Source organism: Panicum virgatum, chromosome 9N, assembly GCF_016808335.1.
Source record: "Panicum virgatum strain AP13 chromosome 9N, P.virgatum_v5, whole genome shotgun sequence".
NCBI classification, from domain to species: Eukaryota; Viridiplantae; Streptophyta; class Magnoliopsida; order Poales; family Poaceae; genus Panicum; species Panicum virgatum.
The window spans coordinates 75317139-75341611 of NC_053153.1; the positions used below are offsets into that span (position 1 = coordinate 75317139).

Here is a 24473-nt window from a genome sequence, read left to right on the forward strand (position 1 = left end):
TTTTTTAGAGCACCGAGAGAAAAAAAAAATGGACCGGAGTTTGTCACATTGGCGCTGGGAGGGATGCTAACGCGCGATCTCGGACAGCAGTAGATTTTTCTTTTCGGAAATATTTTTAGTCTCCACAATTTTTCTACTTTTAGAAAAATAGTTTGTATAACTTTTGTAGATAACTAATGGATGATATTTTTCAGCATAACTATTAAATGATAATTTTTCAGGACAACTTTTACGATACTTGTAACTTTTACACATAACTTTTTCAACAACCATTTAATAGAATAGCCTCCTTACTAAATGATAACTTTGAATGTAACTTCCACCAGAATTTCTCACACAACTTTGATGCGTAAGTTCATAATATAACTTGTAAAAATACAGCTTATTGAGATAACTTTTGAGCATACTTTGTACTCAGTATTTGTCAAAAAGAACATTGAAAACAGAAAATAAAGAAGGTAAAAAGGTTGAAAAAAAGATAAAGAAAAGAGTGTGGCTGAGGCCTAATATGTAGAACATATAGACTCTAAATTAGACAACTAGACTCTTATATCTTCTATATCTATGCACGACAAACATAAGTACAGCTTGCGACGCGCACACGGTGGAAGTTAGAGCAAGTATTATAATAAGTTGGGAGCCGACGAAATCCTAGGTGGAGGGAAGAGAAAGCAGGAGAGAGAGTCACGCCGGCGACACGTTGGCGGGCGGATAAACCCTCCAACTTGTTTCTATTGGCTGCCACATGCATGCACAAGCCTGCCATTCGCTGCCCTATTTTCCTGCACATCAAATGCAGTGGGATCCACCGCCATCGTGTCAGTCATTCTAGCCGGCTATCTGCGGAATCATTAATTCTGCTCTTAACACAAGCTAATTGACGTGTGAGAAAAGGAATTGGATGAGAAATAAAAAAAGGTAAGCATACTCCATCCACACGTGAAACGAGGGGGCGGTCGGGAATCGAGTGCCAGCACGGTCGCTGACGCTCGCGCGTGGTAATGGATTCTCGCAAAACTACTACTCATCGAGGCTCATGTGACTGTGTGTTCTGCGTGACAAAAAGAGAAACAAAATGCATCTTCAAATAGGGTTGAGATTGCTACCATATTACATTCTGGAATGTCAACCGCAAACTTTGCTACAGAACTTGCATGCAAAAGGTACACAAATAGGCACTCTCAATTAGACCAAAAATTTACAGTATGACAATCTATCTTGATCATATCAACATCGTCAAATGTAGGGCACAGTACTTTTGGCCACTTAAGGGCACCAGGATAGCTGGAGTTAAAGATCAGTGTATGCAGCGCCATTGATCCGCAGTTCATAGCCTTCGCTGCTCCCAAGCCTTTTCTTCCTGTGAAGGAAAAAAAAAGATGGAACAGCAATACAATGTGCACACCAATCACGCACAAAAAAATACCTGCATGGGATGGGAACAATGAATTACAGTACATGTTGATATCAAAACTGACCTTCATTTGTCTAGCAATAGAAGGAAGCCATTTCTCTCCCCTAACCTTCTTCAATTCCTGAACCCTTTCTTCCTCCCTCTTTGCTTTTGCCTTTGCTGCAGCTTCTCTCGCTTCTAATCTAGTCAATGATCTTTGGGATGCTTTCTTTGCAGAAACAAGGATGTCACTGCCATCAACAACAACAGACCGGAGCATATGCCTGAACTGAAACCAAGATCAAAGTAAGACCAGTATAAATGACGAGTAAAAACTTCAATCATAGTCCAAATTAAAGAAACAATTGGTATCCAACCTTCTTTGATTTTTCATCGACCTCTTCACCAGGCACAATTCTTGGTCTCTTGAGTTGTACATGCAGTTTATCTGGAAATATAACTATTGAGTATGTTTCGACACAGGCCACAATGATGAAATAATCTTGGCTTTCAGATTGACAAGAGAACTGTTCTGTCACTTACCCATAGAATCCATTTTAATACCAGGTGGTGCTTTTTTAAATAACTTTATTACTCCTTCTGTTTCCGTAGGGTCGGTTAAGTTCAAGCAAGGAGCTTTGACTATTTCAATATTTTTTTCTAACATAGCATCCAACATATTTCTTACCTGAAATGTACAATTTGAAGGTTGTAAGATTAAATGTAAAAATAGAAAAATAGCAAGATTGCTTTGACTAGAAAGAAACCAAAGTATGTGCAGAAGCTGGGAAACTCATTGAATGGAAATGGTTATGCTACAGGATACAGCTCAACATAAAAAATTGTGCAACTGCTTAGGCTTGCCAGGTTGGATCAGACATCACTGCATTAGGAGAAGAATTGTTCAAGCGAACAATGAATATGCGTATATCACATAGTAGATGGAATTCACATGTTCCACCACCAAAAGCAAGCATAAGGTATGAACTTAGCTGTCAAACAGATCTACCAATCACTTAATTGATGATACGATAAACAGCTCTAGCATCGTCATTCCTGAAGGCAATAAACAACGCAATTTACCCTTTTACACAATTTGGTCTTACGATTCTGCTATCTCAATTTTGTTTCCTTTTATCTCTTAATAAAAAAAAATGTTCAGTCTGCTATGCATGCCTTTGGGACATACACTAAACCATCAAAACCGCCCATACCACAACTTGGAACAGCAATATAGCTCTCCATTGACACAAACTAAGTTCATACAAGAAAGAAGCATATCATTTGCCGTGGTGCTACAATCATGAACAGAAAATGCGGTGCTACTGTGGTGTAAACAAGTAAAATGTGCTTCTTTCTTGTATAAACTGATGCTTCAAGCTCATGACTTGTGCTCTTGCCTCTCACGTAGCAACAAACATCACCATTCAATCGATCAAACAAACGGGAAAATGCGTTCGCGTTAGCCCAGAACATACTCCTAGCTTCGAAAATGGTACAGGATTCAATTCCTCCACGGAACAAACGGATTACAGGATTCACAAATTAATGATTGTAGCCTAGTAGAAAACGAAGGTACCTTGATCTGGTAAAGCTTAAGCCTAGGAGCCTGTGGCTTCCCCTCATGCGGCTGCTCCAGCTCCGCGTCGGTGTCCGCCTCGCCGCTGCCGCCAGAGGCCGCCTTGGCCACACCGTTGGACGACGGGACGCCGAACCCAACGGAGGCGATGGAGTCAATGGCCGCCTTCCACGCGGCGTCCCCGTCATCTTCGCTGCTGCTCCCGCTGCCGCTCGCTGCCGGGCTCCCGCCGCCGCCGCCGCCCATTCTCTCTGTTGCTGCTCGAGCCGACTCGACTCGTTTCGCCGCTGCGTGCGCTGGGCCGCGTGACACTTCCGGCCCCGGCCCCGGCCCCGGCCCAATCTGTTTCGGACCGACCTAGAGCGGCGGCGGCTCGAGCCGTATTCCAACACGGCGCCGAGCCGCTGACGAACTAGCCGCATCTTCCCCCAACCTGCCGATCCAATTGCAAACCCGCGCTTGCCGCCGTCGAGCCGCCCGCCAGCCTTCACCCTCATCACCGGCGAAACCCCCGGCGGTGGTCTTACCAGAAGTATAGTGTGCAGTTTCAGTTCGGGAGGCGGAGATGGGGAAGAAGCAGCACAGCAAGGACCGTATGTTCATCACGCGGACGGAGTGGGCGACCGAATGGGGCGGCGCCAAGCAGAAGGAGGTCGCCGCGCCGTTCAAGCGCCTCCCCTTCTACTGCTGCGCGTAACTACCTTGCCCTACAATTACGTTCCGTCGTTAGTCTAAGCAAAGATTGCCGCCGCGTTTCTGTCCGGGTTCTGATTCTATGGGAACTTGAGCTTGTAGGGTTTCATCTTTAGGTTGCGCACTTGATTGCGTTGTGTATAGTGTATGGTTGTTTTCTGCTAAACTAAAATTAGTCCCTTCGATGATACGGTGCTAGTTTAAGCAGTCACACTTCTGAGCTATATTCTGTCCTAAAGTTCAGCTCTAGAGGTAGAGGAGATAAGCAAGTGGATTGCAGATTATTTGAGTTGAGAATAAGTCATTAAGATGTTACTAGAGAAATGTTAATTTTTTGTCTTTCATCGCTGATTATAATTCTTTTGTTTTGTGTAGACTCACATTTCTTCCATTTGAGGATCCAGTGTGCACTGTTGATGGAAGCGTCTTCGATTTAATGTGAGTGGCTAAGCACTGTGGTTCAATGTTTAGTTTTTTTATGGAAAAGTGTAAGGGGGTCAAAAATATTAGTAATTCTGTGTTTTTTGCTTGTCTATGTAGGAGTATAATCCCATACCTTAAAAAGTTTGGTAAACATCCAGTAAGCGGAGCACCGCTCAAGCAGGAAGATTTGATTCCTCTCACGTTCCACAAGAACTCAGATGGTGAGTTAAATTTAGGCTATGAGAGTACCAACGTAGCTCATATCTGCTAATACAATTATGCCTTCTTTCTATCTTGAGATATCTGTGCTTTACAACCATTTCGTATGTTAAATCAGTCTTCATTTTTGGCAGGAGAGTTCCAGTGTCCCGTTCTGAACAAAGTTTTTACTGAATTCACTCACATAGTTGCTGTAAAAACTACTGGAAATGTCTTCTGTTATGAGGTGACTTCATAAGCTTTTTCAAGCGTCCAGGTTGATGTTATGTTATTTTCTCAGCTTACATGTTTGTGCTTCATAAACACAGGCAGTCCAAGAACTTAACATCAAACCAAAGAATTGGAAAGAATTGCTAACTGATGAGCCCTTCACTCGAAATGACTTGATAACAATTCAGGTATGTATTATGAAAAAGAGTTTCTTATCAACATTTAGCTGCTTAGGCTAACTATGTTCACCTTTTGTAACTTTGGTAGAATCCAAATGTGCTTGATAGCAAGGTCTTAGGGGAATTCGACCATGTCAAAAAGGGCCTGAAACTTGAGGATGAAGGTTTGATTATGCTCCCTCTTTCCTTTTTTCCTTTCTTTCTTTTTTATTTTTTCTTTCAGATGGTTGATCTATTTTGCATATTCTGACAGTCTGACTGCTTTACAGAGTTGCAGCGAATGAAAGATGATCCAACCTACAACATAAATATTTCTGGTGATCTTAAGCAAATGATTAAGGAACTTGGTACGGAAAAGGGGAAGGAAGCTTTTTTGCAGGGTGGTGGTGGGCAGAAAGCTCAAATGGAAAGAGCTGCCGCTCTTGCTGCTATTTTAGCAAGAAAGGAGAAGGATGACTCAAAATCAGGAAAGGAACCTAAACCTCATCAAACTTTCAGTATAGTAGATGCTGCTTCTGCTTCTGTTCATGGCAGGAGCGCAGCAGCAGCAAAAGCAGCTTCTGCTGAAAAAACCGCTGCTAGAATTGCTATGCATATGGCAGGGGATCGAGCTCCTGTAAATGCCAAATTGGTATGAAGTCATCTCATCTTCATGTTTTACAATGGCCTTGTTTTACCTATCCATCAGTGTTATGTTATCGTAATAATTCAATGATTTCAGGTCAAAAGTCGTTACACAACTGGAGCAGCTTCACGCTCTTTCACATCAACTGCCTATGATCCTGTTACCAAAAATGAATATGAGTATGTTAAAGTTGAAAGAAATCCAAAGAAGAAAGGATATGTTCAGCTGCATACGACCCATGGTGATTTAAATTTGGAGCTCCATTGTGATATAACTCCTCGGACATGTGAAAATTTCCTCACACATTGTGAAAACGGTTACTATAATGGCCTTATCTTCCATCGGAGCATCAAGTATGTTCTGGTTGTGTTCGTTCTTTTTACCAATCTTCCTTTAAATCTTAAGGTTAAATCTAAATCTTTTTTTCTTTGTTTATTTCCTTTTTTTTTGCTGTACCCCTTGTACAGAAACTTCATGATTCAAGGAGGTGATCCAACTGGCACAGGTAGCGGAGGAGAGTCCATATGGGGCAAACCATTCAAGGATGAGCTTAACTCAAAGCTGCTACATTCAGGAAGAGGTGTAGTCAGCATGGCAAATTCAGGCCCTCATACCAATGGATCCCAATTTTTTATCTTGTACAAGTCTGCACCACATTTAAATTTCAAGCACACGGTATTTGGCATGGTGGTGGGTGGTTTAACCACACTTTCAGCTATGGAAAAGGTTCCTGTTGATGATGACGACCGGCCATTGGTTAGTATTGTCCAAGCAAATTTCTGGTAGTATGATGGTTATTTTGAGAATTGTGTTCATTAGGTGTGGTGCAATTACAAGATGCTTGTCTTTTAAGCATTATGTTCTATATTCCAGACTGTTTTTGGGATGTATAGTCGGTATTATCTAGCTTTGAATGTTATATTGTTTTCCACTACTGCATTTTTTTATTCCTATGCCTCTCTTTACAGGAGGAAATAAAGATTCTAAGAGTCAGTGTGTTCGTGAATCCTTACACGGAGCCAGATGAGGAAGAAGAAAAGGCAAAGGAGGAAGAGGAGAAGAAAAAAGATGAGGATTATGTAATGCTGACTTTTGTTTCTTGTTTTAGCTACAGTCATCGACTTTTTGCATTTGATTTTCCCCAATTGTTCTAACATCCATTTGTATTAATTTAGGATAAGGTGGGATCTTGGTATAGCAACCCAGGAACTGGTGTTGCTGGTTCAACAAGCACTGGTGGTGGAGTTGGCAAGTATCTAAAAGCTCGGACTGCTGGCTCTGTTGATGTGACTGGAAATGCTGGTGCACCTGATGATTCGAGCAAGAAGAGAAAAGCGACTGCATCTAGTGTAGAGTTCAAAGATTTCTCTGGATGGTAGATGTTGTGTGTGCATTTCCTCTTGCTTCCGTCAGAAGTATCTCCTGGTGCATGCTCTGGTTGTATTTTTAACATGTTCTTTCATGCTGTGGTAAAAAAAAAAAAAAAAAAACTGACCAAAGTGCACAAGGCCTATTTGGGGAGTGTGCTCTGTAAGTTTTGATTCAAACTTGCTTCATACAGAAATGCTACAAATCCGCTATAATGATTGCTGTTGCTGCAGGAGAGAGGTAGGAGTAGAATCTTCTGCTGACTACTACAATTTATATTGTCCCGCTGAATCATTTACCCTGCTTGGCTGGTTTAGGTTGACTAAGAAGGCAACGTATGCTATGGAAACCAGCCTACTGTGAAAACTCGTGCAAACCACGGCAAAAAGGTCGTCTAAATTCATCAAAAAAATCACACATGCAGATGATATGATGATACACAACCTTGTAAAATATTTTGTCCAAACTCGACTTCGTTTGTAAGATATAAAAATAACAAATTTCAACCCAGAAAGCTGTCAGATGATTTGTTAGAAATTTGTTATTTTTATATCTCACAAACGAAGTCGAGTTTGGACAAGATATTTTACAAGATCGTGTGTCATCATATCATCTGCATGTGTAATTATTTTGGTAAATTTAGATGACTTTTTTATCGTGGTTTTCACGGGTTTTCACAGCAGGCTGGTTTCCATAGCATACGTTGCCGACTAAGAATATGGAGAAGGTTTGCCTTCATTCTTGAGTGCTCCGAAGATGCTTGTATTGTATTTAAGATTGGGTTGGTGGAGTATTATCACTACCGCGTTGATTACTGTATGGAACTGTCAAGTTAACCTTCAATTCCTGCCATATGCAGGACGTGCTGTTAAGCGGAAACTTTTTTGAAAGACCGTTAAGCAGAACTGAACACGTTGGGAGGGGCTGTAAAACTGTGGAATCACTTCATGGGGTTTGCACCAACCTATGTACTACTGCACGGACCGACGGACGGCTGTGCTTATTATTAGTGGATACCAGCCTACGATTAACACACTTCATAGATTACCTTCTCTGCCCTTTTGGGGCTGCCTTTTGACCTTGATAATGTTTTGCTGAGATGTGAGTTCTGCATGGAGCTGCAGCTTGCTGATGCACAAACTCAGGAAAACTCGATGCCACTTAGCTGTACGAGGCAGCTAGCAGACTTCATGTATCAAATAGGAGTATCAGTTAATCAGATATTGAATAGAAGCAACTCGGTGCAAAAAAAAAAAAAAAAAAACTTGTCTTGCTAACAGATGCACACTCAAAGCCAACCACTTGTTGAACTAAGGAGATTAAGCCCCGCCTAAGAAAAGAAGATCCTCGCAACCTAAAGTAGCAAACAGCCACGCCAATATGTGTGGAAAGCTTTTCCTTCATCTATTCTATTTGACTGACCTAAGCACGCTTAAGCATAACTACTATGATAGACGCAATAGCCAAGATCACAAAGGCTGATGGCGCACTTGGAAAATCTTTGCTGGAGCTCAAGATCAGTGTCTTAATCTTCCCCTTGCAGCGGCCCTCGTCCGAGGTTGAGACGAGATCTTGCATCATGTTTGACAGATTGCTCATCATCTCGGACACCAGGGCCTTCATTTTCTCCAAGTAATCCTTGAGTGATTCGCCAGCGCTTGGATGGAGGTCATTGCTGTTTTGCACGCTAGCTGCATCACCATCCTCCACCTCATCCCCAGAAACGCTTGAAGCAGCACTAGAGCACTCACTGAGCTCTGTAAAACGGGAAGGCAAAAGTTCAGAACACAAGCTGTGCTAGACGAACCTAAACCGAAGAATGTTGATGTTAATGCTTACTCGACTCGTATGTCTTGTAGAACTTCATAACCTTATCGTTCTTCATCACGGCATCCCAAACATTCTTATCAGAAGCAAGTGAGGCAACAACATCCTGCAAGCAGCAAAGGTTGTGGAGAAAGAGATCTCTTTACAAAGAACTCTTATGGATTGTAAAGAGGGAAGATAGAAATATGGGGGAAAAGTGTATGTAATCAAGATAAAACGATTTAGACTCTGCGTAAACTGGGGAGAGATAAAACAATTTAGTGTCTGCTCAAGGTAACCTGGGAGTGTGCAGGGCACAAGTTATCGTGCTATAGGTCCAAAATAATATAACTGGGACAGGCACTGAAGCATATCCTGTAAATCTTTTTACCACTAACTAAAAATAGGTTTATTGTACTCAAGGTTATGGTGGGATCAGAGTGAATATGAGCATGCTCTTAGAAGTAATCAAAACGTGAACTATATATCATAGAAACAAATGTTCAGTTAGTACTCGTCACGAAACTTGTGGTTCCAAGTAGTCAAGTTGAATAATGATTTCCTAGACAGAAAATAGTTGTTGGACTGAGGACTTTTGATCTCTCAAAGATAAAATAAACCTCATGAAATAATTAAGTACCACTCACAAACTAAATCCAAGCCTGATGATAACACGAGAAAGGAACAAACATGGAGCAGCCTATGCCTGGGCATTTGCATACAGGATCAGAGAGACAGACCTGAGCTTCAGGGATTTCCTGTAGCAATGTGAATGCTTGCACAACACGTCCACGAGTTCCAGCTGCAGCTAGTAAGTTTTCGTAGTTATCTTCCCTCTTAGATGTTTCTGAATGAACGACGACCTGAGTATCTTCCTTCTTAGATGTTTCTGAATGAACGACGACCTGAGTATCTTCCTTCTTAGATGTTTCTGAATGAACAACGACCTGAGGTGTTTCTGTTTCAGAGTGAACAAGCTCTGGGATTGCAATTTGTTGGGCAATCTTTGCATGATTATCCTGGTCAGTAGGTGAGAGGTGCGTCTTCTGGGTATCAATGCGAGCAGTAGATTCAACCTGAGCACTGGTTACAAGAAACATATGACACATCAGTTCGATTCAGGAAAAAAGACAACGAAGAATAAATACCACAGGTACAAAAAAAATGAAACTGAAAGTAGAAGAAAACAAATGAACTGTAAGGTTGTTCTTTATAGAATCCAATCCTGGTTTATAATATTTTGCGCATGATCCATTGAGTTTGAGTTAATATTTTTAACAGTGACTCTCTTCCATATATATACTCATTTGTTTCTGATGAAACATATCATGAAACCCAGCATGAACAGCTATCGTTCTGTAACACATGGCCTCTAGTGTCTACGTAATCTAGTGCCTACGTAAACAAAACATTTTTATTTTATAACAAAGTGCAATCTACCAGTAGATACTTTTCACTTATGCATTTATATGCTACCAAGAACTATATCCTCTGCCGCTGCCTTAAAAAAAACTATCATTGATTGGATACCATTACGTTAGCTAATAATGATGATCAAAATTTTAACCCTCCGCGCTAAGTAACATTGCTACTATTACTAGTGCTGTTTGTTACAATCGCCCAGGTTTAAGTATTTTAAGTAAAGAAGAGATCGCAAAAGCAAAGAAGGGCAGTGAGAGCACACACATCTCGAAGGCATCCTTGAGGTCGAGCGTGGCGGCCATAGCCTCCTCATGGGTGGGCACGGGGCCGAACACCTCGTGGTCAGGGATGACCCAGTCGTCCACCGCGATCGTGGACGCCTTCCTGCTGTCGGCGGCCGATGAGGAGGAGGAGGATTGGGACGACGGGATGACGGCGCGCCGCATGTAGGCGGCGGAGCGGTAGCCGCCGACCACCGCGGCCTTGGCGGCCGCGCGGATGCTTCCCCCGACCATGGCCGGTAGCTGATGGCTTGCTTCGCCGCGCGAGAGAGATCGCCCTCGTGCACCCTAAACAAATGGTCCGGCGAGGCGAGGGAAGGGCTCGGGAAGTCTGTTGGGCGAGATATTTATTATGGCACATTGGCACATGTAAAATAAAAGGAAAATAAAAATCGAAGAGAGAGAGTTTCCTGGAGAAACAAAAACATGTAGAGATAAAAAAGAAAGGAGTTTAAAATTTCATTTCATTTGTTGAAACGGCGAGCCTCAAATCAAATACGGACCGTGTGATCTGTAATCGATGGTTCATATACTTCGGACGATCGAAAACCCTAGCGTCGAGGCGTCGTTATCTTCCGGGATTGGCGCGTGGGGGCCGTGAACTGCGTAACAAATCTGCATAGTCACGTAGACAATCAGCTGACTGCAACGGACTCCATCAGATCTCGTCCGCCGCCAGTCCTGAACCCCCATGACCCCATCGTCTCCTGAGACTACGGATAAGACCTCCACCTCGATCGCCTGCCTGACATCGGCAGAAGCCATGGACGATGGCACGACTTCTCCTGTAAATCTTGCTGGTACAAAAAGAACTGCAGGTGCAGCTAGATTATTCTGAAACTAAGACGAGTGGATCAACACCACACCTCGCCCAAAAGGCCACAAACTTTTATCTGATTTTAGTTCAAACTCAACTGCACATTTACAAACTCTGCATCTACATCTGATCTATACAGCGCAGCCCAGTGTGTCAAATGTCAACACTTTGATATCTATCCATGTAACAGCGTATAAGAACTTCAATTCTTTGAAGAAATTTCCAACTTTCAGGAATCCCTCCACCCCTCAGGGAGACGCCACCGTTTGTGCCAGTAAATGGACACCCGGGACCAGAGAGGGAACATGAAGCTGTAGTCCGCAGCTTCATCAGGGACTCCCCCTATCGTCAGAGGTAGCCAGACGTACCGAGAATCTCTCAGGTTGGACGGATTCCACCGATCAGCCATGAAGATGAATGAGCCTGGTAGCCCTGGAACTGGTAACACGAATGTGCTCTGGGAGAAGAATGTTGTTGATCTGAAGACCTCATTCCCTCCCACGCAGGGGTTCCCCAGTGTCTCCCAAGGTCCCATCACTGAAGTTGCCGCGTGAGCCAGAGCAGTGTTTGGTGCCCAGCCTGTGCAGCCAGAGGTTACCATATAGTAGGTACCTTCATGCTTGAAAAGCGCAGGAGCTTCTCGGTGCTGTGCAATGAGAAACCTCCGCATCTCATCAGCTACATCAAGGTAGTCATCAGTTAGTGGACCAATGTGGAGCTCACTGTTGTCCTCAGAAGAATATATCAGGTAGGCCTTCCCATCATCATCCTTGAAGATGGTCATGTCTCTACTTTCGCAGTCATGTGGGCGCTTGCTGTAGAGATAAGTGAACGGGCCGGTTGGGGAATCACTGACAGCCACACCAACTGAAGCTTTAGTGTAGTTAGCATCATCTATGTGCATCCACATCACATATTTGCCAGTCCGGTCATTGTATATCACCTTGGGCCTCTCCAGGACGTTGGATTTGTGGAGGTCGTGTGTTTTCTTTTCCTCACCCTGGAGGACAACTCCTTCATTTTTCCACGTCCATAGGTCCTTCGAAGAATAGCAACTTACTCCAATGATGTCAACCTGAAAAATCATTGTCCTATTTAGTGTTTAGAGATGGCAAAGACAACGTTTAGGTGGACAAAACAGCAATCACTTAAAGTACTAAAGTAACAGTAGCACAAGTCCTGTTGCTGAAATATCACTTCACTTTGTCAGAAGCAAAATACACAGTTCTGTGTTTCTGGTTATTGCAAAATTCAGCAAAGTGCTGAATGGTACAGTCCACTCAAAGTTGGATTCCGTGTATCAGAATAATCAAGTCCAAGTCTATCCAGGGAATCCTTACTGAACTAGAAATGCCTACAATAGTCCAATTCCCCATAACTAGCAGCCATTGTTTTGCTGTCTAGAAGAAGCCATTCGTATTTGAAAAATAAAACAAAAAGCACATTCTGGTTGTTGGAAACATCATATGCAGACACTTCAGATTGAATCAACGATAGAATCGCAACAGCACAATGCACCTCGCAATACATTGCCATTGTCGTTGGTGTGAATGTCTATTGGGTGTGAAAGAACAGCAAGTCAGCAATCACACTGGCACAATGCAATTCCCAAACATATCACCGTTGGCATTCATATCTGGTGAGCTGTGCGTGTCTCTACTTTACAATCTGAAGCTAAGTCCTTTTTCCAATTTTGATCTAACCTTCTGACTTTCGAAAAAAAATATAAGCTATTAGGTAGCTACTTGCATGATATCAGCCTGCAACGCGAGGTAATTCTTCATTTGGTATTATGTGAACCCGAACCCAAATCTACTGATATTTCATTGTGACAATTTGCCATACTATGATTCTGACACCACTACAATATAATGATGTTAGTTTGTACGCAAGGGAAATGTTGGATCCCGAACCAATTTCAGATGAATAAATTGTTTAAATTGTTACTAGCTTTTCATCTCTACCCACCAAATGAGCCGCCTTAAACGAGCCCAGTCAATTTTCTTACCTTCCCAATAGATCATAAGTTCATAACTTCCAACATGTCCCCTAGCAATTTGGCCTCATCAACAGAATCTAAAAGGTCACAAAAATTAGATGTATGCATTAGCACGCACTGCTATACATGTACTGAAATGTTCAGTCATATTTAGAGAAACAAAATTTCTTCTGCATACTAATTTTTTTAGGTTGGGAATGTGGTTCAAGTCTTTTGTATCAACTCAATGTAAAAATCTTGAATTAATAATGTTCCCCTTATCGAAAAAATAGTTTTTTATATGTTCGACTTCTACTTCATCTTCGACATACTAGTTTTTAGGTTTTAGCTATCTCCAAGATGTTTTAACCAAAGAGAGGGAAAAAAACAATTTTGAGCAACACATTAGTTTAGGATAATGCTGCAAAAATTTCTAAAAGGAAGTTGATGTTTTCCCATCATTTTTCTACATGCTTCTAGCACCATTATGTCTACATGAGCCTGCCGTGACCATGTGTGGTTCATGCTAAAGTAGACCTGGGCATGGGTCACCCGACCCGAACAACCCGACCCAACCCGCCCGAAAAAAACCCGACCCGACCCGACCCGACCCGAGCTACGTGGCGGGTGGGCGCGGGCCGTATTTTTTGACCCGCAACAATCAACGGGCCGGGCACAGGCTGTGATTTTTGACCCAAAACCCGACCCAACCCGAAAAAACCCGATCCAAAGGCCAAAAAACCCGACCCAACCCGAAAAAAAACCCGACCCGACACGCCCGCGCAGGGTGCACGGGCCAACCCGACCCGACCCGGTGATAGGTACGGGTCGGGCGCGGGCCGTCCTATGCGACCCGTGACCCGACCTTGACCCGACCCGAACCCGACCCGACCCGACGTTTGCCCAGGTCTATGCTAAAGCAACTCGATCAAGTTGGTTTCTACATGTAGTATCTGCCTAAGCTCTAAAAATAGAGTGTGAAGAACAATCTGATATTGTTAGTATCCATGCCCCATGATACAAACGTACCACAATCACGTTCACTATATAGTAGCTAGGACCTTTGAGTTTACAGAGGAATGTAAAATTAGTTGAAACATTTAAGTGCTTCTACAGCCACATATCACAAATCCCTGAGCATAAATGGTGTTAAGGGCGTCAGAATAGTATTACTCACCCGGTCTGCTCCCTTGCTGTGAGCTTTGTAGGTTTTGCCATCCTTATTCTCCCCATACCAGAAATATGCCTTGGTCTTCTTATCATACAGTACACCTCCTCCATGAGCTTTGATCGGCTTGCCATCGGTATCAAGCCAGACTCTCCCTGGGTAGTAGAAGTACATGCTGTCATTCCCACCATTGATTGGATCTACAGCCATGTTCGGTTCTGGGAAGAACATATCATGAACTGCAGAAGACTCATCCAAGAACTCATCCACTATTGTAGGAGGCTTCCTCTCGCCCTTGCGCCGCACAGCCCAGGGATTCCTCCGGCTCCGGGGAGGAGATAACTTGAACTTCTCCTCCTCCACTGCCTCCAGTTCCCTCATAATCGATTGACGGATCTCGCGTGTACTCATACTCTCATCCTCCTCCTTATGAATGATGAGAAGATGGAAATTCACGACGACAACCAGCGCCGCTAGGCTCCACAGTAACAGTGTTACCGACCGGTGGCGTGCTGGATAGCAGCGGAGACCAAACGCCTTTTGGTGCCTGCTCCTCAAACCCATGGCACCCCTTATCAACTCCAACCGACACGAGCTGCAGCAAAATGGAACGAGTTGAGCTCAAAAACTGAAAAATAGACATCAATCAATAGCGGTTGGAATTTTTGGAAAGAACAGGCTGATCTGCATGTCAAATTAAGAAAGGCGCAGTTGCAGCAAATGAAACTGGGAGCTGGAAATTCTCCAGGAAACCTTTAACCAACCAGATTGCATTCCTGAATTAACGTTTCCTACACTCAAATCAGGGAGCTACCAGGCAGAAACCAGCAAGCAAACTCAACAGCTCATCATTGCCTAACCACCCACTCCCTGACCGCCACAACAGATGAGCAAACCGAACTGGAGAACATCCAGCAATACGGCTCAAGCAAGCTCCGCCGTAGATTCGTACCAAGGCCGAATTATTCAGCAAGAACCACACACTTTGCAGGCAAAGATGAAATGAAAAGGCGAAAAAGAAAAGGAAAGCGATGCGCCGATGCTCACCATGGCAGGTTGATCCAGAGAAGCGAAGAGGACAAATCAAAGGCTAAGCTAAACTAAAACGAAACCCAGTCCCATCAGGTGAGCAGCTGCTACCAGCTAAGCTAGCAGTAGCGTAACACAATCTGGCGAGCTAATAAAAAAATCGGCGCAGCTCACCATGGGCTAGTCCTGTCGAGATCTTGGCGAGGGATGATTGGGGCGCCCCGATTAGCCCAGCACGAGCCGCGATCCCAGGGGGATTAGGCGGCTGTCTTGGCTTGAGCGGCTGGCAACGCGGCCTGATGAGAGTGGTTTGGTGAGGCAGATGGCTATGGCTATGGCTTGCTGGCTGGGTTCCCTTCCCTCGCGGACAGCGAACTGCGGCGTCGCTCTGGAAAGGTCGCCCGTCACATTGGGGTGGGTCCGGCGTGGGGGCGTGCGAGGGTGGTAGATTGGAGGGGCGCCCCGACACCTGGCCTGTGCGCGCGCGGCGTGCCTGCGGTTGGGGCAGGGAGTGGACGACGGACGGTCTTCCTTGTGCGGCAGGTGGCCGCCGTGGTTCATCGTTCATGTGGAGCCTCGGCAGTTGTCTTCCTCTCCGCCGTTGTGGTTGGGGTGCGGACTGCTGAGCATCTCCGTCTCCGGCACACTCCAACGTCCAAAGGTCCAAATTTCACCATTCATGTGCTTCTCATAAAAATTTTATTTTTCAACTAATAAACTGACACACGAACAAGATGAGTCGTCGTATTGGCCCACATTGTCCTCGCTCTTCCTCTCTAGTCACCATCGAATCAGAAATGAGTCAGGGCGGCTCAACCATGGAAATTGTGTTGGATCAGATGACGAGAAAGTCATTGTTGGTCCTCTTTGGTTTATGTAGCACAGGATATTGCAGCTTATTTTGATCACTAATTAGATATATTAAATAAAACTAATTTACAAAACTAAACCTCTGTGCTACTTCACGAAACGAATCTAATGAGATCTTTGATCGCACGATTAGAGAATTGTTAATGTAGCATTACTGTAACCAATCTTGAATTAATTATCTTCATTTGATTCATCGCGCAAAATTACACCCATCTGTGAAAAAAAATTTATAAATAAATTTCGTTTAGTACTTCATGCATGAAAATTTATTTTTGTAGCGCAAAAGAAACAAACAGGGCCGTTGCTCCAAGCCTGCAGACTGAAGTACACCGAGCATACTGAATTTTATTGGCGGTACCAGCTTAGAAATGCTCCACGACATGTAACTCTCGAGGTTCAGTATTCGTGAAAGAAAACGGGGTAGGGGACAATTAATCCTCTCAACAAGTCTTTGCTTGCTCTCTAAAATCTTAGTATATGGTTTTGTTTATATGCATAAAAGTGAATCTATAAAATATTCTAGCACTTTCGTTTGTATTTGGTAATTATTGTTCCGTCATAAGTTAATTAGACTCAAAAGATTCGTCACAAATTATAGACAAACTGTGTAATTAATTATTTTTTAACTACATTTAATATTTTATGCATTCGTTCAAAGATTCGATGTGATGTGAAATTTTGTAAAATTTTGGAATTTTAAAGGTAACTAAACAAGACCTATATATAACCCTACATGTAAGTGACTCAATGCAATCAAACGAATGTCATCGAGTTAGAGCATCTCCAAGAGCTCTTGTATCTTGGGTGAGTTAGTTAAAAAAAAGACAAAAAAAACTCTTATTCAACAGAAACTCTATCTACCTCGTTTTCTATCCAGAGGGTGCCGCTAGGTATTGCCTAGCGCTGAGCGCTAGCCATCTCTTTTTGGATTTTGGAGAAGCTGTTGGATTTTATCTTTTTTTCGCTAGCTATTTTATTTTACATAATAGCTATATCAGAATTTTAACTATCCATAGATGTGTCAAGGGGCTTAGCATAGCACGTGGAGCAACCGTGCGATGGGATACGGGGCCCGCTGCCATCCGTCAATAGTCAATACCCAGACCGTACTGCCTGCGGCCCTGCAGCGAGGAAGCGCAGCCAGGCCCAGGCGCATGCTGGCCTGTATGGACGAGAGTAGCACAGGAAGCACAAAAATTTTGAATAATAATTAGGAGTACTAAATAAAAATAATTTACAAAACTAACTTCACAGTCTTGTTCTACTTCGCAAGACGAACCTAATAAGGTCTTTGACCGCACGATTAGATGATGATTACTGTAGCATCACTGTAGCCAATCATCGATTAATTACTATCGTTAGATTCGTTGTAAAAAGTTATACCCATTTGTGAAAAGATTTTGCAAATAAACTTCATTTAGTACTCTATGCATATAAGATTTTTTTCTCGAGAACTATGTGCTATGCTTTACTAGAGAAAAACAAAAAACAAACAGGGCCGCTATGCGACCTACAGTTCCAGTACCGGCGGCAGGGAGAGCTCCAGCCTCCAGCCTTCCAATTCACGGACGAGGACGGCCTCGGGGGGTTGGGCGGCGCCTGAAATAGAGTACGCACTTGCTCTAGCCGTTGTTCGTTGGGAGTTGCCAGATGATGCATGTCCAGTTGCTCTCTTCAACTCCGTTCTAAATTGTAGTTCGTTATTTTTTCAACTCTAAATTTAACCACTCATCTTATTCAAAAAGTTATGTAAAATATCACTTCTTTTGTTGTGGCATGTTTTATTAACAAAAGATTCTTCAGAATGACTTAAATTTGATTATGTTTGCACAATTTTTTTGAATAAGACGAATGGTCAAATTTAAAATAAAAAAAATTAAACGAACTATAATTTTACAATTTAGAACGGAGGGAGTACTCTCCGATCCGGCAAAGAAGCCTTGGGCCCACTCAACCCAATAAAACAGCCGACCAAGCCCATCGGGCTCAACGCAGTGATTGGCTGGCGGCCCAGGTGCCCACCAAAACCCCCGAGAAAACAGGGCGGATTCGGCCTTTTTTCATTTTTATATTTAAAAAAACTGTCACACCCTGAAATTTTTGGATTTCAGGATGTGATTAAAATTAAAAATAAATAAACAATTTTCTCATAGTTTTAAAATTTTCTCAACATTTATTTTTCTTTACAGGGAATTTAGTAAAAAAACAAAATAATTGGTTGTCTTCTAAAATAATTGAGGTTGTTTTGTTTGTGTTGCATTCATGCCACTTTTGCATTGTTTTATTGCTTGTTGTTCAACTCAAGTTTGAATTTGAATTGAATATGTTTGAATATATTTCAAAAGAAAATGTAAAACCTTTCTCCCTCTCCCCATCTCTTTTCAGCCCAGCCGGCCCTCTCCTTTTTCCTTTCCTTCCCCGCAGCCCAAACCGCCGGCCCGTTTCCTGTCCCGGCCCAACCCGCGCGCCCATCAGGGTCATCCTCGACCTCGTGACGGACCGGGACTCTGTCCCGAGTCCGGATCGTGCGGGCCATGCCAAGGCCCTCCTCCGGCCTATAAAAGGCGCCGCCCGCACCCTGGAACCCTACCCAGCCGTCGCTTTCGTTTCGCGCAAACCCTAGCTACAGCCGCCGCCATTGTTGGGGTTCGCCGGAGCTCCGTGGAGTCACCGTTCCACCGCCTTCCCGACGACCTCGAGCCCCCCCCGAGGTTCGCATCAAGGTAGTGAACCGTGCGGGCCTGTTCTCTCCCTTCTTCTCGTTCTGTTTCGCCCGCGCTAACTCGTCGGCGGCGCCGTTCCGCCATGCGCCCCCGCAAGCCTGCTCCGCTTGCCTAGGCCCCGCTCAGACGCCCCTGTAAGCATCTAGGCCCTCAAGGTATGTTTCGGTGATTAATGACAACCATTATTGTGACTAATGAGTTTGTGCAGCTTAATAGATCATTATCGCTCATTTGGTCATATGTCAAAAGAGGCCCCTTAATTTCATTATTCAAAAAGACGATCTCGGTATTCAACTCATATATATGTCAAGACTAAGGATCTTTCTAGTCCTAAGTGTCACAAGGTTGAGAAGGACACTTAGGTTAGTATAGGTTTTATAGTTTTGTAGTGATCGCACTATTAAGAGGGGTTAAGGCCAAGTAACTTGAGCATGGACATGGTCAATCAAAAATGGATACACACTATGGTCACTCAGGTTCCTAGAAGTTCAAATAAGTGGCTTTCAACTTATATCTCAAGAATATTTGGATTTCATTCAAGACTCAAATCAGAAAAGGCAAAATCAGAAAAAGTCGTTAACACCGGTTTAACCGACGCTCTCCCTTTTATATACGTCGGTTAAACAAAGTCAGCAGAGTCTGGACAAGTCAATACACCGGTTTAACCGACGCTCTCCCTTTTATATACGTCGGTTAAACGAAGTCAGCAGAGTCTGGACAAGTCAATACACCGGTTAAACCGAGGTGTTTGAATTTAACGTCGGTGCATTAGTCCAGAGTTGGTTTTTTCCAGGGTAATTCAAGTTCTATACACCGGTTAAACCGACGCTATTTGAAATGAGACGTTGGTGCAATTGACCAGTGAGATGGTTTTTCCATGGATTTCTGAAGTTGTACTCACCGGTTAAACCGACGATGGTTTTGAGTTAAGGTCGGTGCAGTTGTCCAGAGACTTGGTTTTTCAGTTGATCAGTGGACAACTACACTCACCGGTTAAACCGATGATACGTCAGTTAATCTGCCCAAGTTGTAACGGCTAGTTTTCAGAAGGAGCAGTTTACATTCATCGGTTAAACCGACGATGTCTATTGGAGGTACGTCGGATTAACCGGCGCTACGCAGTTTTCTGGCAGCTTTTTCTCCAACGGCTCTATCCGTGTGAGCTGCCTATATATACCCCTCCAATGGGTCATTTTGCCACTCTTGACACCAGGCAACATCCAAACACTCATACTATAGTCAAGAGCCACCTTGAGCTTCATCTTTCACATACTTGTTCATTCAATCAATCAAGAAGCAAGATTAAGGACTTGAGTAGAGAGAAGCTTGTGTGCATTCGTTCTTGGTGATCAGTTCTTGCTCAAGTGAAGGCCTTAGCTTGTTACTCTTGGTGATTGGCATCACCTAGGCGATCTTGGTGATCGAGGTGTTTCTCGCGGAGCTTGCCAAGGATTGTGGGAGCCCGGAGAAGAAGATTGTACGTGGCTTGATCTCCACCACGCCAGGATGGTGAACGGAGACTCTTAGTGAGCACCCTCGTCTCGGTGACTTGGGAGGTGACAAGACTCTTTGTGAGTGTCACAACGTGGATTAGGGGTGTGTGCCAACACATCGATACCACGGGAAAAAATCCGGTCGTCTCTTGTTCACTCTCTTTATTCAAGCATTTTCTTTCATGCAATTTATTCATGTGCTTGACTTAGAGATCATAACTTAGCTCTACCTTGCTAGGCTTTATTTCTCGTTTTATCTCTCATAGCTTGTGTAGGTAGCTTAGTTATCCGGTTGGTGAATTGGTGCCTTACTAGCATTGCATAGGTTAAGGTTGCTTAATTGTGTTTTAGAAATTGAAAAAGGCCCAATTCACCCCCCCTCGTGGTCCATCGATCCTTTCAATTGGTATCAGAGCCTCGTTGCTCATTTGGATCATTAGGCCTCACCGCCTAGAGCTATGGCCAAGATGGGTGGTTCGCCGCCTCACTTCGAGGGCAAGAACTTTGCTTATTGGAAAGTTCGCATGGCCGCATACCTTGATGCGATTGCCCCCGAAGTGTGGTTGGCAACTAAGACCGGGTTCACCTGAACTCCCACATCGGAACAATTAAAATGGAATGCCAAGGCTAGAAATGCAATTTTCGAAGCCATTAGTGAGGAAGTCTTTGCTAGAGTTAATGGCATGGACTTAGCAAGTGATATTTGGAAGGAGCTCATTGAAATTTATGAAGGCTCCACTAAAGTTCGTGAGCAAAAATATCACTTGTTTAGAGCTAAGTATGATTCCTTTAAAATGCTAGCTCATGAAAATTGCAATGATATGCATTCTCGCTTGAATGTCATTGTCAAGGACATTAATGCACTTGAAATATCCAAAATTGACAGTGCCTCCATCAATCACAAGATTCTCATGCTCCTACTGAAGCCCAAGTATAACATCATTAATGCTATGCTTCAAAAGGAGAATCTTGACACAATGAAAGTGGGAGAACTTGTGGGCGAAATTCGCGCACATGAAATGAGTATCCTTGGTATGTCCGAAGAGCCAACTTCAAGCAAATCAATTGCTCTAAAGACCAAGGCAAACAAATCCCGCAAGCTCAAGATGATCAAGCAAGATTCAAGCTCAAGCAATAAAGAAGATGATCATCATGAAAGCTCATCCGATGTTGAAGATGATGGAGAACTTGCTCTCATGATGAGAAAGTTCACACGCTTGAATGACAAGATCAATAAGAAGGGTTTCAACTTTGACTCTAAAAAGGGAATGTTCCGGCCAATGGATGTCAAGAACAAAATTTGCTACAATTGTGGAGAAAAAGGTCACATCCGTCCAAATTGCCCCAAGCCGAACAAAAGAAACAAAGATAACAAGAGCAAGCATCGTCATGATTCAAGCGATGATGACGAAGAAGAAAGGAATAACAAAAACAAGAGACTTGGGAAGAAGAAGAGTCATGACAAGAAGACCAAGCTCTTCCCAAAGAAGAAAGGGCACACCAAGAGAAGCTTCTTGGTGGAAAAACAAGAGTGGGTGACCGATGTCTCATCAAGTGAAGAGTCAAGTGATGAGGAAGAAGATATCGTCACCATCGCCCTCACAAATGAAGAACCACCACTACCTCCACCTCCTATGTGCCTCATGGCAAAAGGTAACACCAAGGTATGTGAGGTGGATAGTGAAGATGATAGTGATGAAGAACTTGACCCTTATGAATTCACTAACCTCATTAATGAGTATACATCCGTCATCAAGAGGGAAAAGGGCAAAGTCAAGATTCTTGAGAGCACTCATGCCAAGTTAGAGTTTGCCCACTCCGACTTGCTTGGCAAGTACAATGACTTGCTTAAAAAGCACAATGAGTCACTTGTACTCGCTAAGCAAGTTGAAGAGAGACACAAAAAGCTTAAACAAGAGCATAGAGAGTTGGCTCACAAGTATCAAGAACTTGAATTTGCCTATAAAGCAATTGACCCAAGTCTTGAGAACTTTGCTCATGAAACAATTGAGAAGGTCAATGCTTCTACTTCATGTGAAGACCTACTCATCAATGATAATGCTACTAATGCTTTGCCCAAGCTTGCTTCTTCTAGGGAAAAGGAATTGATGGATCAAGTAGCAAGCCTCAAGAGTAGTGTGGAGAAGCTCTCAAGAGGAGAATACATCCACAAGGAGATTCTCTTCAACAATGCCCGTGACTATGGCAAGAGAGGTCTTGGTTCATTTCCGGAGCCAAACATAGCTACTACTCCTTCTCCGGAGATCAAGATTAGCTTCATCAAGGAAGTTGGTTTATATTGCCAACATTGCCAAGTCACCGGGCACCACACTAGGGAGTGCACTTTACCATCACGTGCTCTTCCTAATTTACCCAAGAATTACTCATCAATATTTCAAAATAACCATTTTCTCTTGAGTAAAGTGAAGGGCAAGGTGAAGGCCAAGTTCATTGGCAAAATTGCTAAGGAGTCAAAGAAGAAGCTCCCCAAGCAACTTTGGGTCCCAAAAGCTCTTGTCACACATGTGCAAGGCCCAAAGCTTGTTTGTGTTCCTAAAACTCAAAAGTGAATTCTCATGTGTGTAGGTGAACTACAAAGCCGGTGGAAAATATTGGGTACTTGATAGCGGTTGTTCTCAACATATGACTGGCAATGATAGCATGTTCACCTCTCTTGAAGACCCCGGTGATCATGAACATGTCACCTATGGTGATAACTCAAGGGGGAAAGTCTTAGGTTTGGGTAGAATAGCTATTTCTAAAGATTTATCTATTTCTAATGTCTTGTTTATATAATCTCTTAGTTTTAATCTTATTTCTATTGCTCAATTGTGTGATCTTGGACTAACGTGTACCTTTGACAAGAATGGTGTTGTAGTAACTCTTGAAAAAGACAAGTCATTGGTATTCACGGGGTTTAGGCATGGCAACATCTACTTGGTGGATTTCTCTTCAAAGCAAACAAGCACCATGACATGCCTCTTCACCAAGTCGTCTCTTAGGTGGCTTTGGCATAGAAGAATTGCTCATATCGGCATGAGCAACCTCAAGAAAGCCCACAAGAGAGGGATGATCACCGGCTTGAAGGATGTTACCTTTGACAAGAACAAATTATGCAAAGCATGTCAAGCCGGGAAGCAAGTTGCAACACATCATCCCATCAAGACGATGTTGTCTACCTCCAAGCCGCTCGAGCTACTTCACATGGATCTCTTTGGTCCAACTACATACAAGAGCATTGGTGGTAACCTCTATTGCCTAGTAATCGTTGATGATTTTTCACGTTACACTTGGGTCATGTTTCTAGGCGATAAGGGTGAAACTCCGGAAATCTTCAAGACTTTTGCAAGAAGAGCTCAAAGGGAGTACAACTCTCCAATTGTGAAGATCCGGAGTGACAACGGCACCGAGTTCAAGAATATGAAGATTGAAGAATGGTGCGATGAAGAGGGCATCAAGCCTGAGTTTTCCGCCACCTACACGCCACAACAAAATGGAGTGGTGGAAAGGAAGAACAAGACACTCATCACCCTAGCAAGAGCAATGTTGGATGATTATGGCACGTCCGAGAAGTTTTTGGCGGAAGCGATCAACACGGCGTGTCATGCATCCAACCGAGTGTATCCCCACCGACTCATCAAGAAAACTCCATATGAGCTCATCACCGGGAGGAAACCAAATATATCCTACTTTCGAGTATTTGGTTGCAAATGCTTCATTTATAAGAAGAAAATGCTCGGTAAGTTTGAGAGTAGATGTGATGAAGGTTTCTTTCTTGGTTATGCATCAAACTCCAAAGCATATAGAGTATTCAATCAAACCTCCGGGTTAGTTGAAGAAACATGTGATGTGGAGTTTGATGAATCTAATGGCTCTCAAGAGGAGGTTGTTGGCTATGACAATGTAGGTGATGATGAGATTGATGAAGCTTTGAAGAAAATGTCCATTGGGGATATCAAGCCGGAAGAGGTGCATGAAGGCAATGGTCAAGGGGGAGGACCTTCCTCATCTACACCAAGCACCTCCATGGCACCCCAAGTGGATGAAGATCAAGACAAAGATGATACACAACCTCAAGAAGATGTGCCAACGCCAACACCCCAAGTCCAAGAACAAGAAGAGCAAAGTGTTCCACCACAAGCACAAGTCACCCATAATCCACCCCAACAAGCATCCACGCAAGCACCGCTAGTGAAG

At 43.4% G+C, this 24473-nt stretch overlaps 4 protein-coding genes across 7 annotated transcripts; 1 reads left to right on the forward strand and 3 right to left on the reverse strand.

Annotated features, from left to right (window-relative positions):
* Positions 1-1069: 1069 nt before the first annotated feature.
* Positions 1070-3683, reverse strand: LOC120692112. The gene is made up of 5 exons (XM_039975343.1): positions 2973-3683; positions 1937-2081; positions 1771-1841; positions 1479-1682; positions 1070-1360 (listed from the first exon to the last, which is right to left on the reverse strand). The coding sequence occupies exons 1-5, from the start codon at positions 3216-3218 to the stop codon at positions 1328-1330; spliced, it is 699 nt and encodes a 232-aa protein (XP_039831277.1). The 5' UTR covers positions 3219-3683; the 3' UTR covers positions 1070-1327.
* Positions 3369-6901, forward strand: LOC120692109 (peptidyl-prolyl cis-trans isomerase CYP65-like). The gene is made up of 11 exons (XM_039975337.1): positions 3369-3665; positions 4041-4103; positions 4206-4309; positions 4442-4533; positions 4616-4705; positions 4785-4860; positions 4966-5327; positions 5418-5674; positions 5789-6077; positions 6290-6400; positions 6497-6901. Exons 1-11 carry the CDS (start codon positions 3538-3540, stop codon positions 6698-6700), a joined length of 1776 nt encoding a protein of 591 aa, XP_039831271.1. The 5' UTR covers positions 3369-3537; the 3' UTR covers positions 6701-6901.
* A 932-nt stretch (positions 6902-7833) lies between these two features.
* Positions 7834-10582, reverse strand: LOC120692111. 2 transcript variants are annotated; one of them, XM_039975342.1, is made up of 5 exons: positions 10182-10582; positions 9443-9578; positions 9236-9400; positions 8529-8622; positions 7834-8446 (listed from the first exon to the last, which is right to left on the reverse strand). In XM_039975342.1, exons 1-5 carry the CDS (start codon positions 10430-10432, stop codon positions 8112-8114), a joined length of 981 nt encoding a protein of 326 aa, XP_039831276.1. In that variant the 5' UTR covers positions 10433-10582; the 3' UTR covers positions 7834-8111. The 2 variants fall into 2 exon arrangements, with proteins under 2 accessions (XP_039831276.1, XP_039831275.1); XM_039975341.1 differs by having other exon boundaries at positions 9236-9578; positions 10182-10579.
* A 417-nt stretch (positions 10583-10999) lies between these two features.
* Positions 11000-15751, reverse strand: LOC120692110. 3 transcript variants are annotated; one of them, XM_039975338.1, is made up of 3 exons: positions 15365-15751; positions 14171-14756; positions 11000-12090 (listed from the first exon to the last, which is right to left on the reverse strand). In XM_039975338.1, the coding sequence occupies exons 2-3, from the start codon at positions 14723-14725 to the stop codon at positions 11245-11247; spliced, it is 1401 nt and encodes a 466-aa protein (XP_039831272.1). In that variant the 5' UTR covers positions 14726-14756; positions 15365-15751; the 3' UTR covers positions 11000-11244. The 3 variants fall into 3 exon arrangements, 2 of the variants coding, with proteins under 2 accessions (XP_039831272.1, XP_039831273.1); XM_039975339.1 differs by having other exon boundaries at positions 15209-15633; XR_005682487.1 differs by lacking the exon at positions 15365-15751 and adding an exon at positions 13024-13091 and having other exon boundaries at positions 11684-12090; positions 14171-14629.
* Positions 15752-24473: the final 8722 nt, after the last annotated feature.

Coding starts and splice junctions, on each gene's coding strand:
- LOC120692110 (XM_039975338.1), bottom strand. CDS start 14,725: ATGGGTTTGAGGAGCAGGCACCAAAAGGCGTTTGGTCTCCGCTGCTAT. Junction 12,091..14,170: donor ACAGCAAGGGAGCAGACCGG/GTGAGTAATACT, acceptor ATGATTTTTCAG/GTTGACATCATTGGAGTAAG.
- LOC120692109 (XM_039975337.1), top strand. CDS start 3,538: ATGGGGAAGAAGCAGCACAGCAAGGACCGTATGTTCATCACGCGGACG. Junction 5,328..5,417: donor CTCCTGTAAATGCCAAATTG/GTATGAAGTCAT, acceptor CAATGATTTCAG/GTCAAAAGTCGTTACACAAC. Junction 6,401..6,496: donor AGAAAAAAGATGAGGATTAT/GTAATGCTGACT, acceptor GTATTAATTTAG/GATAAGGTGGGATCTTGGTA.
- LOC120692111 (XM_039975341.1), bottom strand. CDS start 10,432: ATGGTCGGGGGAAGCATCCGCGCGGCCGCCAAGGCCGCGGTGGTCGGC. Junction 9,579..10,181: donor CTCAAGGATGCCTTCGAGAT/GTGTGTGCTCTC, acceptor TCTTGTAACCAG/TGCTCAGGTTGAATCTACTG. Junction 8,447..8,528: donor CTACAAGACATACGAGTCGA/GTAAGCATTAAC, acceptor CCCGTTTTACAG/AGCTCAGTGAGTGCTCTAGT.
- LOC120692112 (XM_039975343.1), bottom strand. CDS start 3,218: ATGGGCGGCGGCGGCGGCGGGAGCCCGGCAGCGAGCGGCAGCGGGAGC. Junction 1,842..1,936: donor TATTAAAATGGATTCTATGG/GTAAGTGACAGA, acceptor TTATATTTCCAG/ATAAACTGCATGTACAACTC. Junction 1,361..1,478: donor CTATTGCTAGACAAATGAAG/GTCAGTTTTGAT, acceptor TTTCCTTCACAG/GAAGAAAAGGCTTGGGAGCA.